Source organism: Euleptes europaea, chromosome 6, assembly GCF_029931775.1.
Source record: "Euleptes europaea isolate rEulEur1 chromosome 6, rEulEur1.hap1, whole genome shotgun sequence".
NCBI classification, from domain to species: Eukaryota; Metazoa; Chordata; class Lepidosauria; order Squamata; family Sphaerodactylidae; genus Euleptes; species Euleptes europaea.
In genome coordinates, this window is record NC_079317.1 from 81,305,918 (window position 1) to 81,329,355 (window position 23,438).

The 23,438-nt window shown below is 43.6% G+C and overlaps 1 protein-coding gene across 1 annotated transcript in view; it reads right to left on the reverse strand.

The window, feature by feature from the left end:
• Nucleotides 1-22,575, reverse strand: part of FAR1 (fatty acyl-CoA reductase 1) — a 44,632-nt gene extending 22,057 nt beyond the window's left edge. Inside the window, exons 1-4 of the mRNA XM_056852135.1 lie at nucleotides 22,386-22,575; nucleotides 10,032-10,207; nucleotides 6,782-6,961; nucleotides 4,029-4,206 (exon numbers count right to left, since the gene is read on the reverse strand). Of these exons, the coding sequence (XP_056708113.1) occupies nucleotides 4,029-4,206; nucleotides 6,782-6,961; nucleotides 10,032-10,207; nucleotides 22,386-22,574 (723 nt within the window). The 5' untranslated portion in view covers nucleotide 22,575. The remainder of the gene's footprint in view (nucleotides 1-4,028; nucleotides 4,207-6,781; nucleotides 6,962-10,031; nucleotides 10,208-22,385) is intronic.
• Nucleotides 22,576-23,438: the final 863 nt, after the last annotated feature.

Consider the following 23,438-nt stretch of genomic DNA (forward strand, 5'->3'; position numbering starts at 1 on the left):
CGTCGAGGTAGGGAAATATGTGTATTCCCTGTTCCCTTAGATGGGCCACGAAGGTGACCAGGACCTTGGTAAACGTCCGTAGGGCTGAGGAGAGGCCGAATGGGAGGGCTCAAAACTGGTAGTGGCATTGACCCTGTGTGAAGCGGAGATACTTGCGGGACGATGGATGTATCAAGACGTGCATGTAAGCCTCCGTCAGGTCTATCGATGTCAGGTAAGCCTGTGGCCTCAAGGCTTCGATGATGGATCTCAGCGTTTCCATCCTGAAGCATTTTAAAAATACATAGCGGTTTAGGAATTTTAAATCCAAGATGGTGCGCCAGTCTCTGTAGCGTTTCGGAACCATGAAAAAGACGGAGTAAACCCCCGTGCGCTGCTCCATGTAGAGCACATGTTGTATGGCTTGGAACTGCGGACTGGGTTCGAAGACGTTTTTCCAGAGTTTGAGACGTGGGAGAGAGTAGGAAGCGATCTGGAGGAATGCTTCGGAATTCTATATTGTCGCCTTCTTGGATGATCTTTAACACCCAGGCATTGGAGTTTGACGCTTTCCAGGTGTGTGCGAAGGCTTGAAGTCTCCCCCACACCGGGCTGGACTTGAGGTCATTGTTTGTTCTGTTTGTCGCCAAATCTGCCAGCTTTGTTGGCTCCCTGTCCTTGGAACTGTGAGCCTTTGCCAAATCTGGAGCCTCTTCTAAAGGAACCATGACCAGAGTTCCAGTTGTTGCGTCTGCCGTCCTGTCTGGGGCGCGCCATGTAGTGCGATGTCCTGAAGGGACGAAAGGAAGATGAAACAGAAGCTTTGCCCTCCCTCTTGATGTACTTGGGAAGGGCCTTTTTCTTATCTTTTGTCTCAACCAATATGTCATCGAGCTTAGGGCCAAATAGACGACCTCCTTCGAAGGGGTAGCCCAGGAGTAGAGTTTTGGAGCCGTTGTCAGCAGACCATGGTCGAATCCAGAGAGCTCTTCTGGCCGCGGAAGCGGCTACTAGAGACCTGGCTGAGAAAGACATAGAGTCTAAGGATGCATCAGCCATGAAGTTAATGGCCTTCAATAGTCTATTTAGCCCATCCAAAACTCTTTTATTGTCCTGAGGGACCAAATCTATTATTTTTCTTGTCCACATAATGCCAGCTCTGGCAAACAGGGCGGTTGTGGCTGAAGCTTGAATGGACAAGGCAGCCACCTCGTGCGCTCTTTTGGTGGCATAGTTCACCTTCCTATCCATAGAATCCTTGATGTTGCCCGTTCCGTCCTCCGAAATGAGGCTAGGTGATTGAAGAGCTGTGACAGGAGTCTCTACTAAAGGAACTTGTAACAGGGCCATAGTTCTTGGCTCTAAGGTATACATCTTTTTAATTGAAGCAGGGACCTGCTTGTTTGACATGGTTTTTTCCCATTCTAAGCGCAGCAAGTCCTCAAAGTACTCTAGGAAGGGTACTGTGCGTGCCTTTGTCTTTACCCTGGCAAAGAATTCCTTAGTGCCCCTGAATTTGGTCTTACTCTTAATAGCCTCAGTATCCTCATCCTCGTGGAGGTCGAGGGCAGCCAAAGCCTTGCATAAAAGGGACTGATAGTCTTCACTAGACAACAGGCGAGACTGATGGTCTTGGTCCAGAACCCCTTCATCCCCCTCCTCCCTCTCTTCCTCAAAAGAGAACTCTCCTTCTTTTTCATCTATTGCTGGGGAGACATTGGAATGGAGTGACTTAGCACTAGTAGAAGGAGGGGCTTTCCTTGCTGCTTTGGTCGGCCAGGGGCTGTAGGAACCACTGCAGGATGCCTTATCCATAGTCTCTGAGTAAAGGGAAACCCTGGAGGGGGAGGAGGCCCTTGAACTCATTGGATCCCTACAGGATGGATCGCCCAGATGAGCCAACTCTTCTCTGAGAGCTCTTCTCATTAAATCAAGCACGCCCTGATCAGCCGCCCCCCCACCCACTGACAAAAGGGGAAAAGGAGCCTGTACGTTACCATCTCCGTTGCCCGTAGCAGAGTCTCCCTTGGAGCCGGCATTACAGGTGTCCTCCTCCACCTCACCCTTGTTACTCCCAGGGGCCGAACGGGGGTGGTGGTGGTAGCAGCCTCCTCTGTGGCGAGCGCCTTTTTGGTGCCATTTTTCGGCTCCTCCGCAGGCTGCTTTTTCTTTGGAGCTGCCGCCTCTGCGGCAAGTCGGTCGCACCGCTTTGTTTCGGCGGCGGTTTTATTGGACGTTTTCCCCGCCGCAATGTTTTTCCGGCGGGAAAGGAGTCCTGCGACCTGTTCCTCGTCCCCGGACAGTAACTCTTCCCCCGACTGTTCTCCGCTCGCCGCCATTGTAGTCAGAAAAGGGCGAGAGCAAGGGGGGGAAGACAGACAGATGACCGGAGGGTCAGAGAGAAAAATATATGACGAGAAATTTGACGAGATAGGGGATTAGGGCGTTAAAAGAGAACACACTAGGATGTTGTAGAGAAGAAAGAATTAGACAAGAATAGTGCACAAAGAGAAGGCCTAGCTGCAGAGCTCTCTCTGACGCTGCTTCTCTCTCTGAGGCAGGAGGAGAACTGGAAGTTGGGGGACAGTCCTAGCACAGGGACAGGAAGTAAAGGTCTGTGAAGTAAAGGTCCTGCCTCTCCCTGAGCATAGGAACGGAATAACCAGCTGATCAGATGTCCTCGCAGCTCCGAGAGAGAACAGTAATTTACCTTCTTCATACACATGTGTATGAAAACATTAGTCTTTGTCAGCTATTTTAGTCACACCAAAAATGATTTCAAAGTCTCTCGCCAATATAGTCTTTACGGAAAAGATGATGAGGTACTCTGCTCAAGCAGAGTACTTTCTTCACCCAATAGCTATAAACTCAAACATATTAAAATAAATTAATTTAGTACCGTGTTGGTGAACCTATGGCATGTGTGACAAGTCCGGCACGTGGAGCCGTCTCTGTGGGCACCGACTCCCCGCTGCCCAGGCAGCGGGGAGCAAGCCCTCCCCCTGGACTCCCCGCCGTGGGCTTTGTAGGGCTGCGCGCCCTGGACTCCCCCGCCGCGGGCTTTGAAGGGCTCTGCGCCCTGGACTCCCCCGCCGCGGGCTTTGAATTGCTCCGCGCCCTGGACTCCCCCGCCGCCGGCTTTGAAGGGCTCTGCGCTGCCTGCAGGCAGCGCAGAGCAAGCCCCCCCCCAAGACGGCAGGGGCTTTGAAGGGCTGGGTGGCGGGGGCTTTGAAGGGCTCCTGCAGGCAGCGCGGAGAAAGCCCCCCCCTGGACTGAAGGGCTCCGCGCTGCCTGCAGGCAGCGGGGAGCAAGCCCTCCCCCTGGACTCCCCGCCGGCTTTGAAGGGCTCCAAAGCCGCCCCCCCTGGACTCCCCGCCGCCCAGCTGGGTGGCGGGGGCTTTGAAGGGCTCTGCGCCCTGGACTCCCCGCTGACCTCAGAGGCACAGGGCACAGATTACTAGTACCTTTGTTTACAAGAATGTTCCTGCAAGTTACTCCTCTGATGGAAAGAGTTTATCTCTCTCTGCTTCTGAGCCAAACCACATGTGTTAATATGGAAGCCCTGTGGGCATATTAGCTTCAGAATTACCACTGGACAAGTGTTAATCCTTCCAATGCTACAACTGGAGCAATTTGTAATACAGGAAGTTATCTCGAGTCTAATTAAACCAGTTAGGAGAAAAATAACTGTGGGCTACCTTGGCAAGGATCAGCTGATCACACAGAATTGCTACCAGTGACTGTACATTACTACTTTTATTGCAGGTCTCAACCCTCATCACAGGAACATCAGTTAGATATAAGATTTCCTCAGGGACAAGCTTACATGAATTATTTACCAAATGTAGTATGCCTCAGAACATTTATCATTTGGGCTTCCATTCACACACAAACTGAGAGAAACAAGGCATACGTTGATCCACAATCAAACAATACTGTTTTTTTACACAGCTATATGGACTCTTGGACACTCAATAGTATTTACTGACTAGTAAACACTGGTGCTCAGTATTTACACAAGAAATTTAAGATAATGAAAACTAACTTACTGGGAAAGGCTCTTTCCAGCTGGCACCAACAATTGATGGCCTTATAATGGCTACGTTTAGCTTTGCACCTTCCTGTTGTACAATGTATTCTGCTAGGGCTTTTGTATATGTGTAAGTATTAGGCCGGTCTCCTATCAGTTTTGGAGTGATATCATTCACTAGGCCGTCATCCATCCACCTATAGAAAAACATTTATGTTTAAAATAGTTATATCCTGCCCTTCTATTCTAGCATTCCCAAGCAGAACTTTTACATAATTACATTCACACACACACACACATACACACACTTTAAAACAGAAAAAAAGGACATTTTGAAATGGTTGTCTAGTTTGTAAAACTGATATCTTTTTATGGAGCTTTTAGGTCATTTCTAGAGACAAGTTTTAAAAAAAGGATAATTTCACTGCAAACTGAGTGGCTATTTGTTAAGGAAATACTGAAGGCAGAAATGCCAACAGTCTGGTATTACACATGTGTCAATACATTGATGCAAACCGCAATAATGAGGCTGGGTCCAACACGTGGCCTTCCATGAGCAGAAAGGCACCTCAGAATCAAAGATTAGTTCCGATTCACCTCTAACAGAAAAGGTAACGCGCCAGCTTCAACTGAAAACTCTATAAGCTACTGATTAGCTAAAAAGTAACGTTCTCCTTTTCCTGCCCAACACACAAATTGATACACTCACAAGCTGATTTGCTTCCAGGCACAAAGTTCCAGTTAACATCTATAAGGCTCTGTGCGGTCTGTGGCCACGATATGAGAATGATCACCTCCTCACGTATGAGCCTGCCCAAGCAATAATCAGATGCCCTGTTCTAAGCACTCCCACTGTCAGAGGTTAGATGGGTTCCAGTGGTGGCACTCAGATTCCAGGATTCTCCCACAGATGCTTTCCTGGCCCTGCATTGACAGGGGAGGGGTTGTGGCTCAGTGGCAGAGCATCTGATTGGTATGCAGAAGGTCCCAAGTTCAATCCCTGGCATCTCCAATTAAAGGGACTAGGCAAGTAGATGATGTGAAAGACCTCTGCCTGAGATCCTGGAGAGCCACTGCTGGTCTGAGTAGACAATACAGACTTTGTTGGACCAAGGGTCTGATTCAGTATAAGACAGCTTCATGTGTTCAATCCTTGGGCAAAGTCAATTTTATTCTCTGAAGGCTTAGCTGTCCTGTTTGCATATCGTCATGTTTTAAAAGATTCTCCATTTTATGCTGGGTATTTTAGAGAATTTGAAAATATTTCTTCCAATGTTTGTTTGTTGTAACATGCAACATGGGGAGGTGAGGCACACATGTTTTAAATAATACACTAGCCATTCATTTCAAAAAGACCTTTCAGTAAAAGTCCAAGTTTTCTTAATGTTAAAAATCTAATAACTCCTATGTAAAGCCAAACAAGTGAGTTAAAACCTCCCACAAATGAACAGATCAAAAGGAATTTATTGGACAGATATACTGGTAACTCAAAAGTATTCAAACTGAAGCTTACATAAGAGCTGTTTTGATGTTTTCCTGAAAGTTTTGTTTAGTATTTTAAAATACTAATGAACAATATAAGAATGAACAATATAAAAATTAAGGTGCAACTTATTGACACTGGCAAAGTTCCAAAGGGATGGGGCCTTAAATGTATGTCTTAAATTTACTGAACCATACAAATCAGAATAATATCCCACTTTCTAAAACTAAAGTTTCTGAACCTCATGGGTCAGAATGACTATGTTTTCAAAACATAGGTGGGGGGAATATTTCTGCTAATGTGACAAAAAGAAGCAAATAAAAAAATAAGGCTTGTGTGTTTTAATTTTGAGCATTTTAAGATTGGTGTTTAGTTCCAATTTTAATTCAGTATGTTATGTAATACATAAGTGGACTTAATTGTTCACTGGACTATTGGATTTGGTGTCTTTGTGAGCGGGTGTTGCATTGTTCACCACCTTGAGCCTGAGGAGATGAACTGGGATAGAAGTTTTAACCAAATAAATGTTTATAAACTTGTGTCAACTGTTAAATTGTCATCTCTATCCACTGTATCACGGTTTACAACTAGAATGTCTATCAGCTCTGACCCAGCATCCAAATTCAGGAAAATGCTATGCAAATAGAAGTTAAATCTAAGTACACCAGTCTGATGAGTAGTTGTACCATATTTTGATGTTGTGTGTCTGATAACAGTACTGGTGTCCACAGCTGCTTTGGAAGTCTAACAATTTTCAAATTAACCTCTGACTAGCATGTTTGTGATTTTTAAAAAATAGTATAGCAAATTGTTTGCCAGGCTTTTAGAACTGTCAATACATTAACTTATTTCCTGAAATGTAAAATTAAGAGTTTATTACCCTGTATTGAATTTATTTCATTCATCCCCTGCCTTTCTCTCCATTAGGGACCCAACGAGACTTACAGCATTCTCCTCTCCTCCCATTTTATCAACCCTGAGATAGGTTAGGCTGAGAGTGTGTGAGTGGCCCAAGGTCCCTTCACAAGCTGCTGTGGAAGAGTGGGGATTCAAAGGGGAACCTCCCACATTCTAGAGTGACACACTAACATCACACTAGCTCTGAATCTATGGATATTCCATATCCTTCCTGATCACATCTTCAATTTTTTAAAAATCACACATGGTCAAAATCCAAAGGATCAAGAATGCCCAACTTATCTCATTTCAGATCTGTTTAAAACAAAAGCTCCCCAACATTTCTTGCTATTCAAAATGTAGATACAAGATGAGAAGCACTGAGCACATACTCTAAGGAATCTATCAATTTCTTGGGATCAACAGGGGGTGGATAGACGACTTCCTCAATGTGCTTTCGATTGCAATATGCAAATGCTGTTGAAACATGGATAAACACATCCAGATTCTTCATTTTCTGGGCTAAGAAAAGAAGCTGTTGCGTTGCAATTACATTGAGCTGAACAGCATCTCTGTTGAAAGAAGAAACAAACAAGCAAACATTAAATGAGTCTGTCCTAGAGGACTTTAGATAACCAGACCCAAGATCCTGTGAGTTCATATAACTAAACATGTTTACATTCCTTTGGGATTTTTTTGTTTCTTAGGTGTTCCCTGAACACCTGTGTTGGTCCGAGCTTGGTACTACCACTGTATTTGCTGAAAGCAAAAGGATGTGATTGGTTTTGCAAATGTTTCCAGTAGTAGTGTGTGGCTCATCTCTAACCCTCTCTGCAGTCATTTACACTCCAGCCCATATCATCTTACTACAGAAGGCAGCATAATGTTGCCTCAAGTTGGGAGAAGCAGAACTCTCAGGGAAAGGAGGATACCCTTTATCATTGTTCTGTTTCTTCTACAGGCCCCTATAAAAACATACAGATCTTACTTATGAACACCAACCTCCTATTAGCAGCTAAATATTACACACAATGGAAACCTACTATGAACTCTACATAAATGAAAATCTCTGGATTAATTAAGACACATCTTTGTTGTAAGAATAAGAAAATACTGGAAAAAAAGCAGGTGTTGTGTGTTCCTAATACAATGAAAAGAATTATTTTAAAAATGTGACACACTTTTACTTCAGTCATGTACAGGCGGAAGCTAGGATAAATAAAAATCTGATTAAATAAAATTCAGTAGATGCTAGTAAGAGGGACAACGAATTGGAGTAAGAAGATGCAGAGCAAGCAAGAATGCAGCATTTCAGCAGGTTATGTACATGATGAATCTGCAGAAATCCTCAACAGTGAGACAGCGGAGCCCAGGTGTGGGGATGAAGCTACATTCAAATGATAAACCTGAGTTTATAAACCATGGCTTTATTAAACAAAAACTCCTATTCATTGCAGTGTCTGAATGCATGCTGCCCATAACACTGTGGCTTTTTGGTGTGTGCTAAGCTGGCATTCTAAACTATCGTTTGTACTTGGCTTAACTATGGTTCGCATGTCACCTGAATATAGAAATCCCAGTTTATTCAGTACCACTGTCTCCAACATACAGCAAGGAAAGCATAGAAAACCTTGCCAATCCAAATGCATTCCGGTATTGAGGGTACTTTCTCAGACATTCCTTCGCTCCTTCCCTCTGCTTTCTTTTGCACGCGCTCCTTCCTTGCTAGCGATGACTCACCAAGCAACAATGTGCTTCAGAGACTTCAGCCTCTTTATAGAGGAAATTTAAAAGGCAGCAAAAACAGTAAGGTGGGGGGGAAGGAAAAATCTAGTTTATTTCGGTTAAGTAGTACAGGAATCCAGCAAAGCAAGCAGAAAGGGGGAGGGGTGACAAAGGATCCTTAAACTAGAGTCGGGAGGTGGCAGCTTGGCTTGCCCAAGGCTCCCCACCAACCGACCAATAGCAAGCAACCTGGCAATTCACAGAACCTCAGTATAGCATCCAGGAACTGTACTCGAAGGCATGAAAGGAGGCAAGAAGGCAGAGTAACTGGCATTAGTGAACTAACGGTGGTCTGTGACGTATGTCTAGTAGATTAACCAGGTTTGTGTAACTAATTACGGATGAATAAACTAGTGATACCTTACTGCAGCCGTGGTTACTTAATTATTTCTGGGATGGCTGTTTCGACAAAGCTGTGACAAGGAAAACAGAAGCACTAAGAGAATATGGAAAAGTCATTTAAACCCTGATATCAGGAAATTATAGTGATTGTGCAAGCCCCCACAGCCCCCAGCTACATTCTGATGAGAGGTCATGGAGCAGTGTCTTTGTAACTATGGGCTTTAGAAGTGAAATTTTCCAAATGTTAATAAGAGTCAAACTGGTAAGCCTGTACAAGCAGCACAAAAAACTTGTAAGAGTAAGCCATAGATCTCCTTTTAATAATTATTATTGTTCAAGCACTAATTATCCAAATCACTTAATTAACAACATATGCATATCTAGCCTGGTTAGAGAGCAGAACCTTTTTATTTTTGGTCACTATTAGGCCTGTGAAAATTCAGAAAAAGTTTGTGCTCTTTCCAAGGGCTTTTTTCAGTTTAAATGGAAAATTTTGGGGAGCACAGAAAAAAAACTCCTATAAAATATTTTCTCTTTTGGCATGTGCGAAATGCTTTAAGACGAGGTTTTACTCACTCAAAATGTATATGTAAGATAAACTACAGCATATGTAATTCCTATGTATACTATAGACATGTTTTTCGAGGATGTGTTTCCTGTACAATTAATTTGCAATAATGTGTTCAATAATAAGGAGTTCAATATGAGTTATGAAGTTTAGCCTGCTACTAAAAGATGCTGTCCTGCTTATTCTGACTGTATTATACTTTCTATTCAAATATTATTTTCTTTACTAAGAATTTTGTTTCTAATTTCACATTTTTCTTACTTCTCAAATAATAAGATACATTTGCCAAGGTAGCTTAGGGTGCAGCAGTTTTCACTGCTCTCTAAAGTACTGGGTATACCCACAATTTTGCTTATAGAAGACTGACATTGTTCCTTTTAAATTTTGCAAATATTCCAATTACTACAATTTTACATGCAAAATCACACATTATGAATTTTATATTGTTAAAGCAGCAAAATAAGTTTAGGTTTGGTAGAAAAAGTACTGCATGTATTTTGATTTCCCTCAACAGTATCTTTTTTTCCTGGAAATTCTTTTTCCATGTTCTCAAAATTTTACATCTGTAAACAGCACCTAGTTTAGAAATAAAATCTTCAATTATGAAGAAAAGGCTAAACATACTTGAATTATTTCTTTCTGAAGGGAATGAGTATCTTTTTTGAGGCACACCCTTTAATTTGTATTTCAGAACTGGCAGTCCCCATTTCACTAAAGCAAAAAAGAAAAGAAAAGGCAAATACCTTTAAAGTTTCAGGAAAAAAATGCGAATTGCAGCACATGGGATTAATGCATCTGCTCTCATCACTGTGTGTGTGTAAAGTGCCATCAAGTCGCAGCTCAAAAGTATTACGTCAGCATAGGACAAGGTGTACTCTTCTTTTACAACAAAAATTTACAAGACAAAAGTTGTTTATGTTGAGGTACATTTAACTTAAAGCACTCACCTTAGAATTTCATTGAATCTTACAGTAGCAGCACAATGAAATACAATATTTGTGCAGTCTATGAGAGTTGCCTTGTCTTCTTCACTAAGGGCCATTTCTGATTCTGTAAGGTCACTAGCAACTGCTATAATTTTTTCTTTAAATTGTGGCTGTTCTTCTCTCAGTCGGTCAAAGAGCTGCCAAAAGAAAACAGGACTAAATATTTAAGAGTCTCACAGCCAGGGCACAAAGTGAGTGTTTCAGACAATTTTTTGGAATAATCTTGACATGGTTTCTACCTAAAATATTGCACGGAATTTTGTCACCTCTATTATGAAAGCAGTATGACATTACTGTATATACTGGAAAAAAGGATGACCCAAATGTAAGACAACTCCCCCCCCAATAAAAGAGAAGGCTAAAGGAAAAAAGGCTAACCCTGAATTTAATATGATGCCACTCTCCACCCATATCTGGCATGAGCCATAAGGAATGGAAGGGGGAGGGGAGCCAGCTGGTGGGGGTATGTGCCACCCTCTACTTCAGAGCCTTCTGGCGCTGTTTGAATTCTCACCAGCCAGCTTGGTAGAAGCAGGGGGCACTCCTTTCTTTGCCCTATGATCTCATGGCTGGTGAAAGAAGGCTCTGAAGAATGCCCACTCATGCACATACCTGAACGGAAGTCGACCCCAAAAAGGAAAAAAGCTCATCTCACTTTGAGATGGGCAAAGTTACTTAAGCACATGTAGCCCATTCCAAAATGCAAGACAAAACATTTACACTGCATAATGAAAAGATTTTTATATAGTAAACAGACATGTCATTTTTACAGCCAAACATGTCCAGCCTTTTCAAAAATAAAAATAAATGTTTCTAGCTGACCTGGTAGCCTAATCCAACATTCATAAATGTCTGAAAACAAGTTCGTATGCTACTACTCTATTCAAAGCCTTCCTCCAATTTATGAGGATCTTCTACCACATAGAGCACTGGTTCCCAATCAGGGGTCCGTGGACCCCCAGTGGTCCGTGAGAACTAAATTAAGGTCCGCGAAACAAAGTTATAAAGTTCCCGGAATATAACCAGACCGAATCAAAAGATACCCAAAAGCTCATTCGCAATCCTTTTGGTATTGCTGTTGAAGAGGTTGCAGAAGAAATCCAGGAAGAGCTCATTGAATTCCAAAATGATAGGAACTGTAAGGATGTGTTTGAATCCGTTTCTCTTGAAGACTTCTGGTGTAAAAAAGCAATTTCATATCCTACAGTTCGGGGATTCGCCTTGCGATATCTTATGCTCTTCTCCACAACTTATTTATGCGAACAAGGTTTTTCTGCTTTGCTTATAATTAAGAACAAGACCAGAAATCAATTGGAAGCAAGTGATGATATTCGTGTAGCTCTGAGCAACAGTATTAGCCCCAGAACTGCCCAGCATGTAAAAAGGATGCAAGCTCAAAAATCACATTGATTTTCAATTAAAAGTTCTCTATTATAAAAAATATATTCAAATATTATTCTAAGTTTAATGTTTAACAGTTATGATTAAAGTTTATTTTCAAATTCTCAGAATTTTTATTTTGAACCTTGGGGTCCCTGCACCGAACAAAAAAGTCCTAGTGGTCCCTGGTCAAAAAAAGGTTGGGAACCACTGACATAGAGCCATGCTGATCAGAATAATAGGATACAGGCCATTTTTAAACCCTGGTTTTACATACTTTGATTAAAAAGCACACCTAAGTAAGGCACCTCAACCAGGCAAAAAAGAAAATGCCCTTGCCTAAGAGGTGGAATAAGCGCACCGTAACAGAATCCTGTAAGAACTTGGAAATCCTTATTGATCTTTAAGACTAAGTTACAATACAGTCACTTTATACCAAGCAGCTTATTGAGCATTGAAGTACCAGAACATATTCAAGCCCGTATCCGAAATCATGGAAATGTTACATATGCGTTTTGAAAAGGAGCCAGCACATGTAGCCATTTTGTTGCACAAAAGTATCTTGAGGGCATAAGAACATAAGAAAAGCCATGCTGGATCAGACCAAGGCCCATCAAGTCCAGCAGTCTGTTCACACAGTGGCCAACAAGGTGCCTCTAGGAAGCCCACAAACAAGACTGCAGCAGAATTGTCCTGCCTGTGTTCCATAACACCTAATATAATAGGCATGCTCCTCTGATACTACAGAGAATAGGTATTCATCATGACTAGTAGCCATGGATAGCCCTATCTTCCAAGAACATGTCCACTCCCCTCTTAAAGCCTTCCAAGTTGGCAGCCATCTCCACATCCTGAGGCAGGGAGTTCCACAATTTAACTATGCATTGTGTGAAGAAATACTTCCTTTTATCTGTTTTGAATCTCTCCAGCTTCAGGAGACCCTGCATTCTATTATGAGGGGAAAAAGCTTCTCCCTCTCCACTCTCTCCATATCATGCATAATTTTATAGAACTCTATCATGCTTCCCATAACCACCTTCTTTCCAAGCTAAACAGCCCTAAGCGTTTTAACACCCCCTCATAGGGAAGTTGCTCTAGTCCCCTGATCATTTTGGTTGCTCTTTTCTGCACCTTTTCAAGCTCTGCAATATCCCTTTTTAGGTGTGGTGACCAGAACTGTACACAGTATTCCTAGTGGGGTATCACCATAGATTTGTACAAGGGAGTTTGATAGCAGCAGTTTTATTCTCTATTCCTTGACTAATTTTGGCCAACATGGAATTTGCCTTTTTCACAGCAGGCGCACACTGGGTTGACATCTTCATTGAGCTATCTACTACCACCCCAAGATCCTTTTCTTGGTCTGTTGCTGCCAGCACAGATCCCATCAGTGTATATGGGAAGTTGGGATTTTTTTTGCCCCAATATGCATCACTTTACACTTGCTCACATTGAATCTCATTTGCCATTGTAATGCCCATTCCTCCAGTTTGAAGCGATATGCCAGCATAAATACCAAGACAATTATTTTAAGAAAAAAAAATTGGAAACACTGCTGTAAGTGTAAGTGTATGTAAATATAGCCTTGGATACTCACCGTGAGGGCTTATTCTCCTCTGAGGCGAAGGGCATCCTGAGCTGCGGGTTGTTTTCCCTCTCCATCCGGGTAGGCAGGACTAAAAGATTCTGACTTCCTGTGATACTTGGCGGGAAAACAGCCTGAGGAAGCCAGTTACCGTCTAGACTAGCTACATGGACAGCAGTAGGAATAACTCGCGATATACACTAACTGTAAATTGTAACTGCACATAACCCAACATGAACAAATAGAAAGATAGAACATATTCCTGCGCTAAGCAGAAGTCTGAACAGGTAACGTAAAATAGGAGTATACAATTTATATTGCAGGAATCGATATAAGGGAGGGGCAGGATGCCCTTCGCCTCAGAGGAGAATAAGCCCTCACGGTGAGTATCCAAGGCTATATTCTCCCCTGAGGCAAGGGCATCCTGAGCTGCGGGACTTATAAGAGCTCCCAAAAAAGGGTGGGATAAACTACAATTACTCAACTACATTCTGCAGGACCCTGCGGCCAAAGGCCGCCTGTGCTGAGGACCATGTGTGAATTTTATAATGTTTGATAAATGTTGAAACCGAGGACCAGGTTGCGGCCTGGCAAATTTCTTCCAGTGGGGCCTGTTTGTCAAAGGCTGCAGTGGTTGCCATACTCCTGAGGGAATGAGCTGTGATGCCCTCAGGCACTGGTTTGCCAGCTATCTTGTAAGCTTCAGCTATGCATGCCTTGATTGTGTTACTGATGGCAGCGGCTGACATCCTTTGTCCTTTACTGGGGTTAGAAATTCCTATGAAAAAGAAGTCTGACTTCCTAATTTCTGCAGTACGCTTAATGAATGTGCGGATGGCTCTCCTGAGATCTAAGGTATGCCATAATGCTTCGGTTGTGCCAGATGGATTGGGGCAGAACGATGGGAGGTTTATTTCCTGAGATCTATGGAAATGAGAGTTTACTTTAGGACGGAAGGTGGGGTCAGGAGTTAGGACGACCTTGTCTTTATGGAAGATACATAGGCCTTTTCTAATGGAAAGCGCTCTGAGTTCCGATACCCTCCTAGCTGAGGTGATAGCTGTAAGAAAGAGGACCTTCATGCGAAGATACCTCATCGGAACCGTTTTGAGGGGTTCGAATGGTGGGCCCGTGAGAATCTTAAGGACCAGATTAAGATTCCATGTAGGGAACCTGTGGATGGCTGGAGGTTGAATCTGGGATACCCCTTTTATAAAGGCGGAGATGTGTCTATGCTGTGTCGTGGGATGTCCGTCCGTGAAAGGAACGACAGTAGAAATGGCAGCCAATTGTCTTAAGGTGGAAGCCTTAAGATTCTGTCTAACCCCTTCCTGTAAAAATTCCAGGATGCCGGGAATGTCAGGGTGAAGTGGGTTCATTTTCTTTCTCCTAGCCCAGCGGACGAAAGCCTTCCACGACGCGTTGTAAATGCGCCTAGTTGAGGGCTTTCTGGCTTCTAAAATTGTGTTGACCACTTCGATGGAATAGCCTAGCTCTAATAGTGACCACCTTTCAAGTGCCAGGCGGTCAAACAGAACCATTGAGGGTCTGGATGTAGGATGGGTCCCTGTCTGAGAGTGTTGGATTTTGTTGGAATTTGCCATGGGTCTTGACAGGACATGCGCTTCAGAATTACAAACCATGGCCTCCGAGGCCAGTATGGGGCTATTAATATCACGTTGGCTTTGTATTGATGGATCTTGCGGAGGACTTTTGGTAGTATGGGGATTGGAGGGAAAGCGTACAGCTGTCCCTTGGGCCACGGGCTGAGAAGGGCGTCTGTGCCTTCTGCTTTTGGGTGAAAATACCTGGAGTAAAATCTGAGTACCTTGCGGTTTGATTCGGAGGCAAACAGATCTACTAAGGGGGTGCCAAATATTTCTGTAATCTGAAGAAATGTTCCTGAGTCTAACTCCCATTCTCCTTCGTCTAAATTTTGCCGGCTTAACCAGTCGGCCTGGCAATTGAGGTCTCCCTTGATATGTTCCGCTCTGATCGAGGGAAGATTGAGTTGAGCCCAAGAGAGAATTGCTACTGCTTCCCTGTGCAGGGAAGAGGACCTGGACCCCCCCTGTTTGTTGATGTGCGCTTTTGTAGCGACGTTGTCCGTTCTGATAAGTACATGATGGTTCCTGATTATGTCTGCAAACTTCCAGAGAGCTAATTTCACAGCTCTCAGCTCTAGCAGGTTGATATGAAGCCGTGATTCCTGGTGTGTCCAGCGTCCCTGGGCTACCTGATCTCCCAGGATGGCCCCCCATCCAAAAAGACTGGCGTCTGTGAAGACTTGAACTGGGTCTTCGTGAATGTACTGTGTGGCTTTGCTCAGGTTCGACGGAGCAGTCCACCACAGGAGACTGTGTCTGACACTGTGTGGAATTGTCACTGACGACCTTTTTTCTTGCTATGTCTACTTGGTGGGGACGTAGAAGCCACTGAAGGAGGCGTGAGTGAAAGCGCGCCCATGGAACGATCGCTATGCACGACACCATCAGGCCCAGTAGAGCTGCAAGGGACATTAGCATAGCGGACCTTGACTTGGTCAGTTTGGTAGCGAAGGTTTTCAGTTTGCTTATTCTCTCCTGGGACAGAGATAAAGAATTGGTGTTTGAATTGATTCTGGTTCCCAGGTGTGTCATAATTTGGGAAGGTTGTAAGGAACTCTTGTCGAAATTTATGAGATATCCATGCTCCTGTAGGACCTGGATAACGCGATCTGTATGGGTGCGGGAGAGATTCGGTGTTGGAGCACAGATCAGGATATCGTCCAGGTACGGATGTACCTGGACTCCTTCCTGTCTGAGGGTGGCAATGACGGTTACCAGCACCTTCGTGAAGACCCTCGGGACGGATGTCAACCCGAAAGGGAGGGCTCTGAATTGGTAATGGTTGGGGCCATAGGCGAACCTGAGGAATGGTCGGTGTAGTGGATGTATAGGAATATGGAGGTAAGCCTCCGTCAAGTCCACAGCCGTCATAAAGGTGCCAGGGAGTAGAGATTCCACGATTGACTTGACTGTTTCCATGCGGAAGTGTCTTCGAGCCATCCTCTTGTTGATATACTTCAAGTCGAGGATGGCCCTCCAGTCGCCGTTTTTCTTTGGCACGGTAAAAAATATGGAATATACTCCCTGGCCCTTCTGAGAGCTGGGGACTGGCTCTATGGCTTTGATGTGTAGCAAGTGTTGAATTGCTGTTATTGTTCTTGAGTGTTTCTCTGTTTTGAGTGATATTGGGGAATTTAGGAAGAGATCCCGAGGTCGTGAGGTGAATTCCAAGAGGTAGCCATTTGATAGGATCTGGGAGACCCATTTGTCCGGGTTGGACAAAGCCCACCTTGCTGTGAACATTTGTAGCCTCCCCCCCACGTGGGTGTGACTGGCGTCACTGAGGGTTTTTTTTGGATAATCGGTCGCCCTTATCCGACCTGGGCTGGAAGTTTTGGGGTCTAGAGAATCTCCCCCCTCTGCGAAAGGATCTGGTATTGTTCCATGATCCCCGGCTTGGCACCCAAGAGCCTCTCCTGAAGTCTGTTCTGAATCTTGGAGTGAATTTGGGGGAACGAAAGGAATGATACAGAGGAGAACGCTGGTCTTTTTTGATTTGCATGGGAAGGACCTGTTTTTAATCCTTTGTTTCAACAAGGATACTGTCCAGCTTTTCTCCGAAAAACCTCCCCTCCTTGACTGGATAGGCCATCAGTGTGGTTTTGGCCTTAAAATCAGCTGGCCAGGACCTGAGCCATAGACCCCTTCTAATGGAGGTGACTGATGCCATTGACCTTGCTACTGACATGGTATCTAGGGAAGCATCCGCCATCACGGTCAAGGCAGTTTGTACTCTGTCAAGACCACCAAGAACTCTGAGGCTATCGTCTGGTACGAGCTGTATAATTTTCTTGACCCATAAGTAAGCAGCCCTAGCAAAGATGGAAGTGGTAGCGCTGGTCTGAATGGCCATGGCTGAGGCCTCATGCGACTTCCTCGCCAGGTAGTCTGACTTTCTGTCTAACTGATCCCTCAGGGAGCCCACCCCGTCTTCTGGGACCAAACCTGGTGACTGGAGGTCCAAAACTGGGGCGTCTACTAAAGGAACCTTGAGCATTTCCATAGCATGTGGGGCCAGATTGTATAACTTTTTGATACTAGTGGGGAGTTGCTTATTGGGAGTTGGGTGCTCCCATTCATCTCTGACCGCGTTAATGAAAAATTCTGGGAAGGGTACTGAATTAGTTGTTGGTTTAGGTCTTGGAAAGCATTCCTTGACCCCTTTTTTTAACTTAGACTTTGGCTCTTCAGATTGATCTGATTCCTCATTGAGGTCAAGGGCGAGGATAGCCTTTGCCAAAAGGGCCTGATAATCCTCCCCAGAAAAAAGTCTGTTATGTTGTTCTATCTGTTGAGGTGGGTCTTCGTCAGAATCGAATTCCCCCTCCTCTAACTCCTCCTCCTCCTCATAATCTACAGAAGAAATGGGAGACTTAGAGAGATCCATTTGATTCTCCCTGGTTTCACATGGCTTAGCCTTCATTGCTGCTTTTGTAGGCCATGACCCACTCCTGCCAGCAGAGGGAGCATTGACCTTTGATTTTGCCTCATTTACAGCCGAAGTGCAGTTGGAAGAGGAAGGATTAGGCGGGAGATTGGGGGGGGGGAAGGGAGGGGTCCAAATCCATAGGGGGAGGGAGGTGAGTTTGAAAAGATTTAAAAGCCATCCACTGACGCTGGAGGGCATAATTAATAAGGTCATCTGCATTTTGCCATGAAATAAATTGTGCGCCCGCCACCTCTTGGGAGGGGGGGGGCTGCCAACTCCCGGCGGGAACGTTCCCGTTTGCGCAGGGTTACCAGAGGATGCAGCTGCCATCGGATCTGAACGTCCCTGATGATTGTTGGGCGGTTTAGCCGGTTTTGGGGAAGAGGCGGGTGACTTGCGCCCGGCTTTCGCCCCTGCTCCAACCTTAATGCCCGGGTGCCCGGTAGCTGTGGCGCGATTTTGCACGCCTTTTTAGGCTTTTCTGAAGGCGCCTCCAGATCAGGCGCCTGGGTCTCTCCCGGTTCCTCTTTGCTCCCTAATGGTCCGCCTGGGCGGCCGTTGGGAGAACCGGAGCCCTTGGGGTTGCTCTGCACCAGCCCCCTTTGATAGTCCTTCTCTGAGAGAAGGTCGTCTTCCCTGACTAAAATGGCGTCGGCCATCTTGGCTAAGGTAATAAGGACGGGAAGAAACAAGGGGGGGGGGACTAACACTTAAAAAACCCAGACTAACACTTAAAAAACGAGGGCAAAGGACCAAAGGCAAAGACCAAGGACTCACGGAACACTGAGAGGTAAGGTGGAACACTGAAAGGGAAGAAATTGCTTCTAGCTAAAGGAAGTAAAGCCGAAGGCACGGAGCTGTGCGGAGTTGCCTGCTCCACCCGGATAGGCAGGACGGAAACTGGGTTCCTCAGGCTGTTTTCCCGCCAAGTATCACAGGAAGTCAGAATCTTTTAGTTCTGCCTACCCGGATGGAGAGGGAAAACAACCCGCAGCTCAGGGTGCCCTTGCCTCAGGGGAGAAAGTACTATTTCCAGTAAGCAAAAACTATACCTGAACTTTTGACATTTAATAGTAGATTCTGAAATCTAATGTAAGTAATTTCTAGCTCAAGAGTAATTATAGCTGAGAATCGAGGTTTAGTATTAGTAGTTCAGAGAATATACAACGGCTGCAAATAAGAGGACCACTTCACACTAAAATTTGAACCATTGTTTGGCTTTATGTGAATGAACCTCTATGGGCTTACACAGACTTACAGAGCAATCCTGAGTGGAGGGGTACTTACAGTGGGCTTGGGGACAGTGCAAAATCCCATGTAACGGCCCCATTGAGTTACAAGGGGCTGTGCCATACTTGGTGTAGTGGCCAGCTGGTTAATAACAAAACAAAACTTCAGAACTGGCAAACTAAGGTCTGTTGTGGAAGGAAGGAAATCTAAATATATCAGCCCAATGTTGCTAATGTAATACCACACTTTGGTATTATATGTAAACCAAGTCAGTACAAGAGCACTGAACAGCAGTAGTTCTTTATGACTACATGCACTGCTGCATTCTACACCATTAATTACATAAGTCTGATACTCAGAAGGAATGTTGAGTTAAGACATGCTCTGTGCAGAGATGTGAAGGACTGCAAACCCCCTGAAATCTCAGGGAAACTGTGTTCTCTTCCTGGTCATCTCCTCTAACCCTACGCTAGCTTCTTCACACCACTGACTCAATTTCATCATTGATTTAAAAAGCACCTTGCAACTGAATATTGGAGCCAGTACAGAAAGCAACTGGATAAGAAACAACATTATCTGCTGTCACTGAATGGCATACATTAAAGCTTACATATAAACAAGTAATGACAAGAACTTCTTTTTATGTCACACAATCGAACATGTTCTGAGAATTGCAAAATAATAACGAGCTTTGAGCTTCCAAGGATTGCTCAGAGATGTCACAACAACATTTTGAAAATACGAGGTACCACAATGAAATTCCTAAGTAGCATGGTAACCTGATGCCCGGGATGGTTGAGCCCTAGTGCAATCCCAATCCTGCAAAACACATACAGACTAAGAGTTTGCACAGAGATTAGTTTAACAGACATGTAAGAATTAATGATGCAGGATTGCAATACCTCTTCTGACCACCCTCCCCAATAATTTAAAAACCAAAGCTACAGAGTTTGCCAAGTTATTGCATGAAGCATTAAAAAAGCATGAGTTTGTTTTGATACTAGCTATCAAATCCAGCTGTGAACTCTAAGATTGAGTTCAGAAGGGATCCAAACACTTGTGGCTTTCCTACTCAGTCTTTAAAGATGCAAAACACAAGAAGCATTAATTTGAAATTAAAAAGTCATATATCAAATTGAAGGTGGAAAGTTAAGTGCAACTACTTAGCTGAAAGTCTCCCTCGAGTCATCTTGTCTAAGACAAAACGAATTACCTTGTTAACAGACTGGAATAACCTATCATGCACCAGATATAGCTGGAAAGCAAACCTCACTACTCAGCATAAGCAAACACCAATCAATGGGTGGGAAGCTTTGCAGTCTGTGGTGTACAGTTTGCAAGATAAACTCCGACAGGTTGGATATGCTGCTACCACTACACAGTCAAAAAGGGCAGCAAATGCCCAAAGGCCTAATCAACATTCCTGTAAACTACACACTTTCTGACAGTGATTCTCATACTTCCTACACACCTAGAGGACTCTTACTTTTCACCATACGCAAACACCATACACAGGGATGTAGACTTCTCTGGCCTGACAAATGGTGTTACACGTGCCAAGAAAAGAGCTAGACAGCCATTAACTTTCTCTAACTCGTTCAGCAATGATTATCTGATAACAAGGTATATTACTACACCATAAAACCCACATCACCATTATTCACAGTATGCTTAGAAATCTGGCTCATAGAACAAGGAGCAGGGCAAAAAAAGAAAAAGAAAATTCAGAGATAGGACAATGCTATATCCTCCACAGAAACAAATCTTATACTACGATGCAGGTGTCAGCAACCAATGCTATATCCTCCACAGAAACAAATTTTATACTACGATGCAGGTGTCAGCAACCAATGCTATATCCTCCACAGAAACAAATTTTATATGATGCAGGTGTCAGCAACCAATCTAATTCTGTACGTTGCCCTATCTGTGAATACTTAAATCTGGAGATCAGGGCCATGTACAGAGAAAACAGATATTTCTACAAACTTGGGGTCCCCCAGGTGTGCACAAACATCTGAAAACTTTAAAAATGGAGGGAAAGGGTGAAATGCCCCCAAAAGAGCAGCACCATCTGCATTTGTGCAGACCACACACCATCACCGGTGTGCTGACATCTATAGTGGGAGATGGAGAAGGTGGATGGGAGATAATGGTGCTGAAGATGAGGAGAGGAGGGAGCCACTGGTATTCCGTTATACGATGGATGCAGTTAAGAGAATCACATTTTAAAATTCTCCCCTATTGCAATGCTCCCCTACTGCAGTGGGCAAAAGGCTCAGCTAAAATCTCTCCCCTTTTATACAAGTCCTCTGTTTGCACAGATTATTTTACATAGGAGAATATTAAAACATATCCTGCACCTATGTAGATCCAAGCCCTACCCAGTGATTACCAAGTGGTAGGCTGTGACTCGGTAGCTGGTAAGGCTGTTCTTGGATATGGACTGCTGGAATGCCATCAGGTAAAATCTGTTACTAGTATAAGCAACAAAGCATCTGCCATAGATACATAAAGAGTACTTTACAGGACCTCACATTTACCCTAGCAACCCTGTAAGACTGGGGTTGCCAACCTCTAGGTGGGGCATGAAGATCTGCCAGAATTATAACAAAACTCCAAGACTACAGTAATCAGTTCCCAGGAGAAAATGGTTTCTTTGGAAGGTGGATTCTGTAGCATTATACCCTGGTGAGGTTCTTCCCCTCCTTAAACCCCACCCTCCCCAGGCTCCACCCCCAAAATCTCCAGGAATTACCCAACCTGGAGTTGGCAGCCTTATGTGAGGCAGACTGTTAGTTTACAGACAATGAACATGTCTGAAATAGTGACTTAAGGAAGGGCATGCAGCAAGCTGATTGCTTGAGATGAGAAGCAAATCAGGTTCATTTTGCAAAGCTAGTCCTATCCTAGTGGTCATCACTTGTTCTCATTCCACTTCATTCCTGCTTTATGTTTCCTTGAAACAGGCTTAAGCACAATTTAAACATGATATAGTGAGGCAAAGAACTTGCATGTATAACTTTGCACAGGCTAAGTGTCTCATTTAAACTGTGCTGTCATCCACACAAAGGTAGTTGCATGCTAGAGATCCACACACAGATCCTTTACACAGGTGACAGTACAGTCCATGCAAAGTCATGCAGGAAAGTCCTTTGCTTCACCAGAATCACATAAATCAGCTGTGAAATCAAACAATATGACTGGTCTTCTTGTTGCAGTGCAAAAGAATGCTAAAGCAATAAAATACTAGAAAACAAATATTGTTTGCTTCATTGGAAGGAGCTGGGGCAGATAAATAAACATTGAGAGCATGATAACATCAGATAGCAGCCAAGAAATAATTCATAATATCTACAGAATGTCAGATGTTTATAACCAGAATGCAAAGAAACTATGTACACGTTGGCCAGGAACAAGCACTCTAATTATAAAAAGCATGGTCTCATGCTTACCTCCGATTAAATTAATTTAGCTGCTACTTTTGACCAGCACCATTACATGTACTTGTATTGCAAAGAAACTGATTAAGAAATGTGTTAGTAGAGAGAACACACAGAACATGATCATTTATGGAATCATACCTTGCAGCTGATCATTTCTTCCACTCTTTCTTGAGACATCTTTCCTGCTTTGTGTCTCACCAACACATAAACTGCTTTTACTTTTGGACAAGACCTTAGCAGCTTTTCAAGAAGAACTTTTCCCATGAAACCAGTAGCTCCTGTGAGAAGAACATTCTTGCCTTCATAGTATTCTGGAATGGATACCATCTTGACCTTAAGAGAATTTAAAAGCAGATTAGTGTTTATATCCATATGTTCCATATAACATTGTATCTTCCCCACATTTTTGCATGACTGTGATCACAGTACCTTTTTGCATAAGTGCTATATACTATCAGCATCAATAAAATCATTGGGTTGCTCTCTTTAAGAGAAATAATCTTGCTGCTGTTTCCTGGGGATGGGGGGCATTCCAATACACAACCACTCACGTGTACAAGAGAGATTGTATTAACAGGCTGTGGGCATACACACGGGTAAAGGAGAACTGAACTGAGAATTTACATTATTCACTAAGCCATCCATGTCCCAGAAGTGGAGTTAATGCCTGGACAAAGTGCCTAAAATACTGAAGTTGTGCCAGAAGAATTGATAAATTCTGAACTGCTAAAGAAATCAATCTGCCACAGTGGATTTGATCAAGTGAAAGAAGTTGCATTTCTCTATTTCAAATGATAAAGCATATGACACTTACATAACCTTGAATTAACCTACAATTATAAAAGGGAATGAATGTATTACTTCAGAGAGGTATATTTTCCAAGAATAAATTACAGTCTTTATAGTCCATCGAAATATGCAACATTACCATTAGAAATGCTGAACATCACATTGGAATTAAGGGCTTTATACTGGAAGCAAATGCATATTTTAAAAAGTTTAGATTGCCCAGAACTATAATATTTTTAATTATACAGGGTACCTATGAACCAAGCTCCCTACAATTCAGATAATTACAATGCCTATCTTTTAAACATGCAAAGCATTTTGCAGTCTTGTCAATAATATTCAGTACTCAGGAAGCCTCAAGAAAAGACAGCGAACACATTCTTACTGCTGCTCAAAAATGAG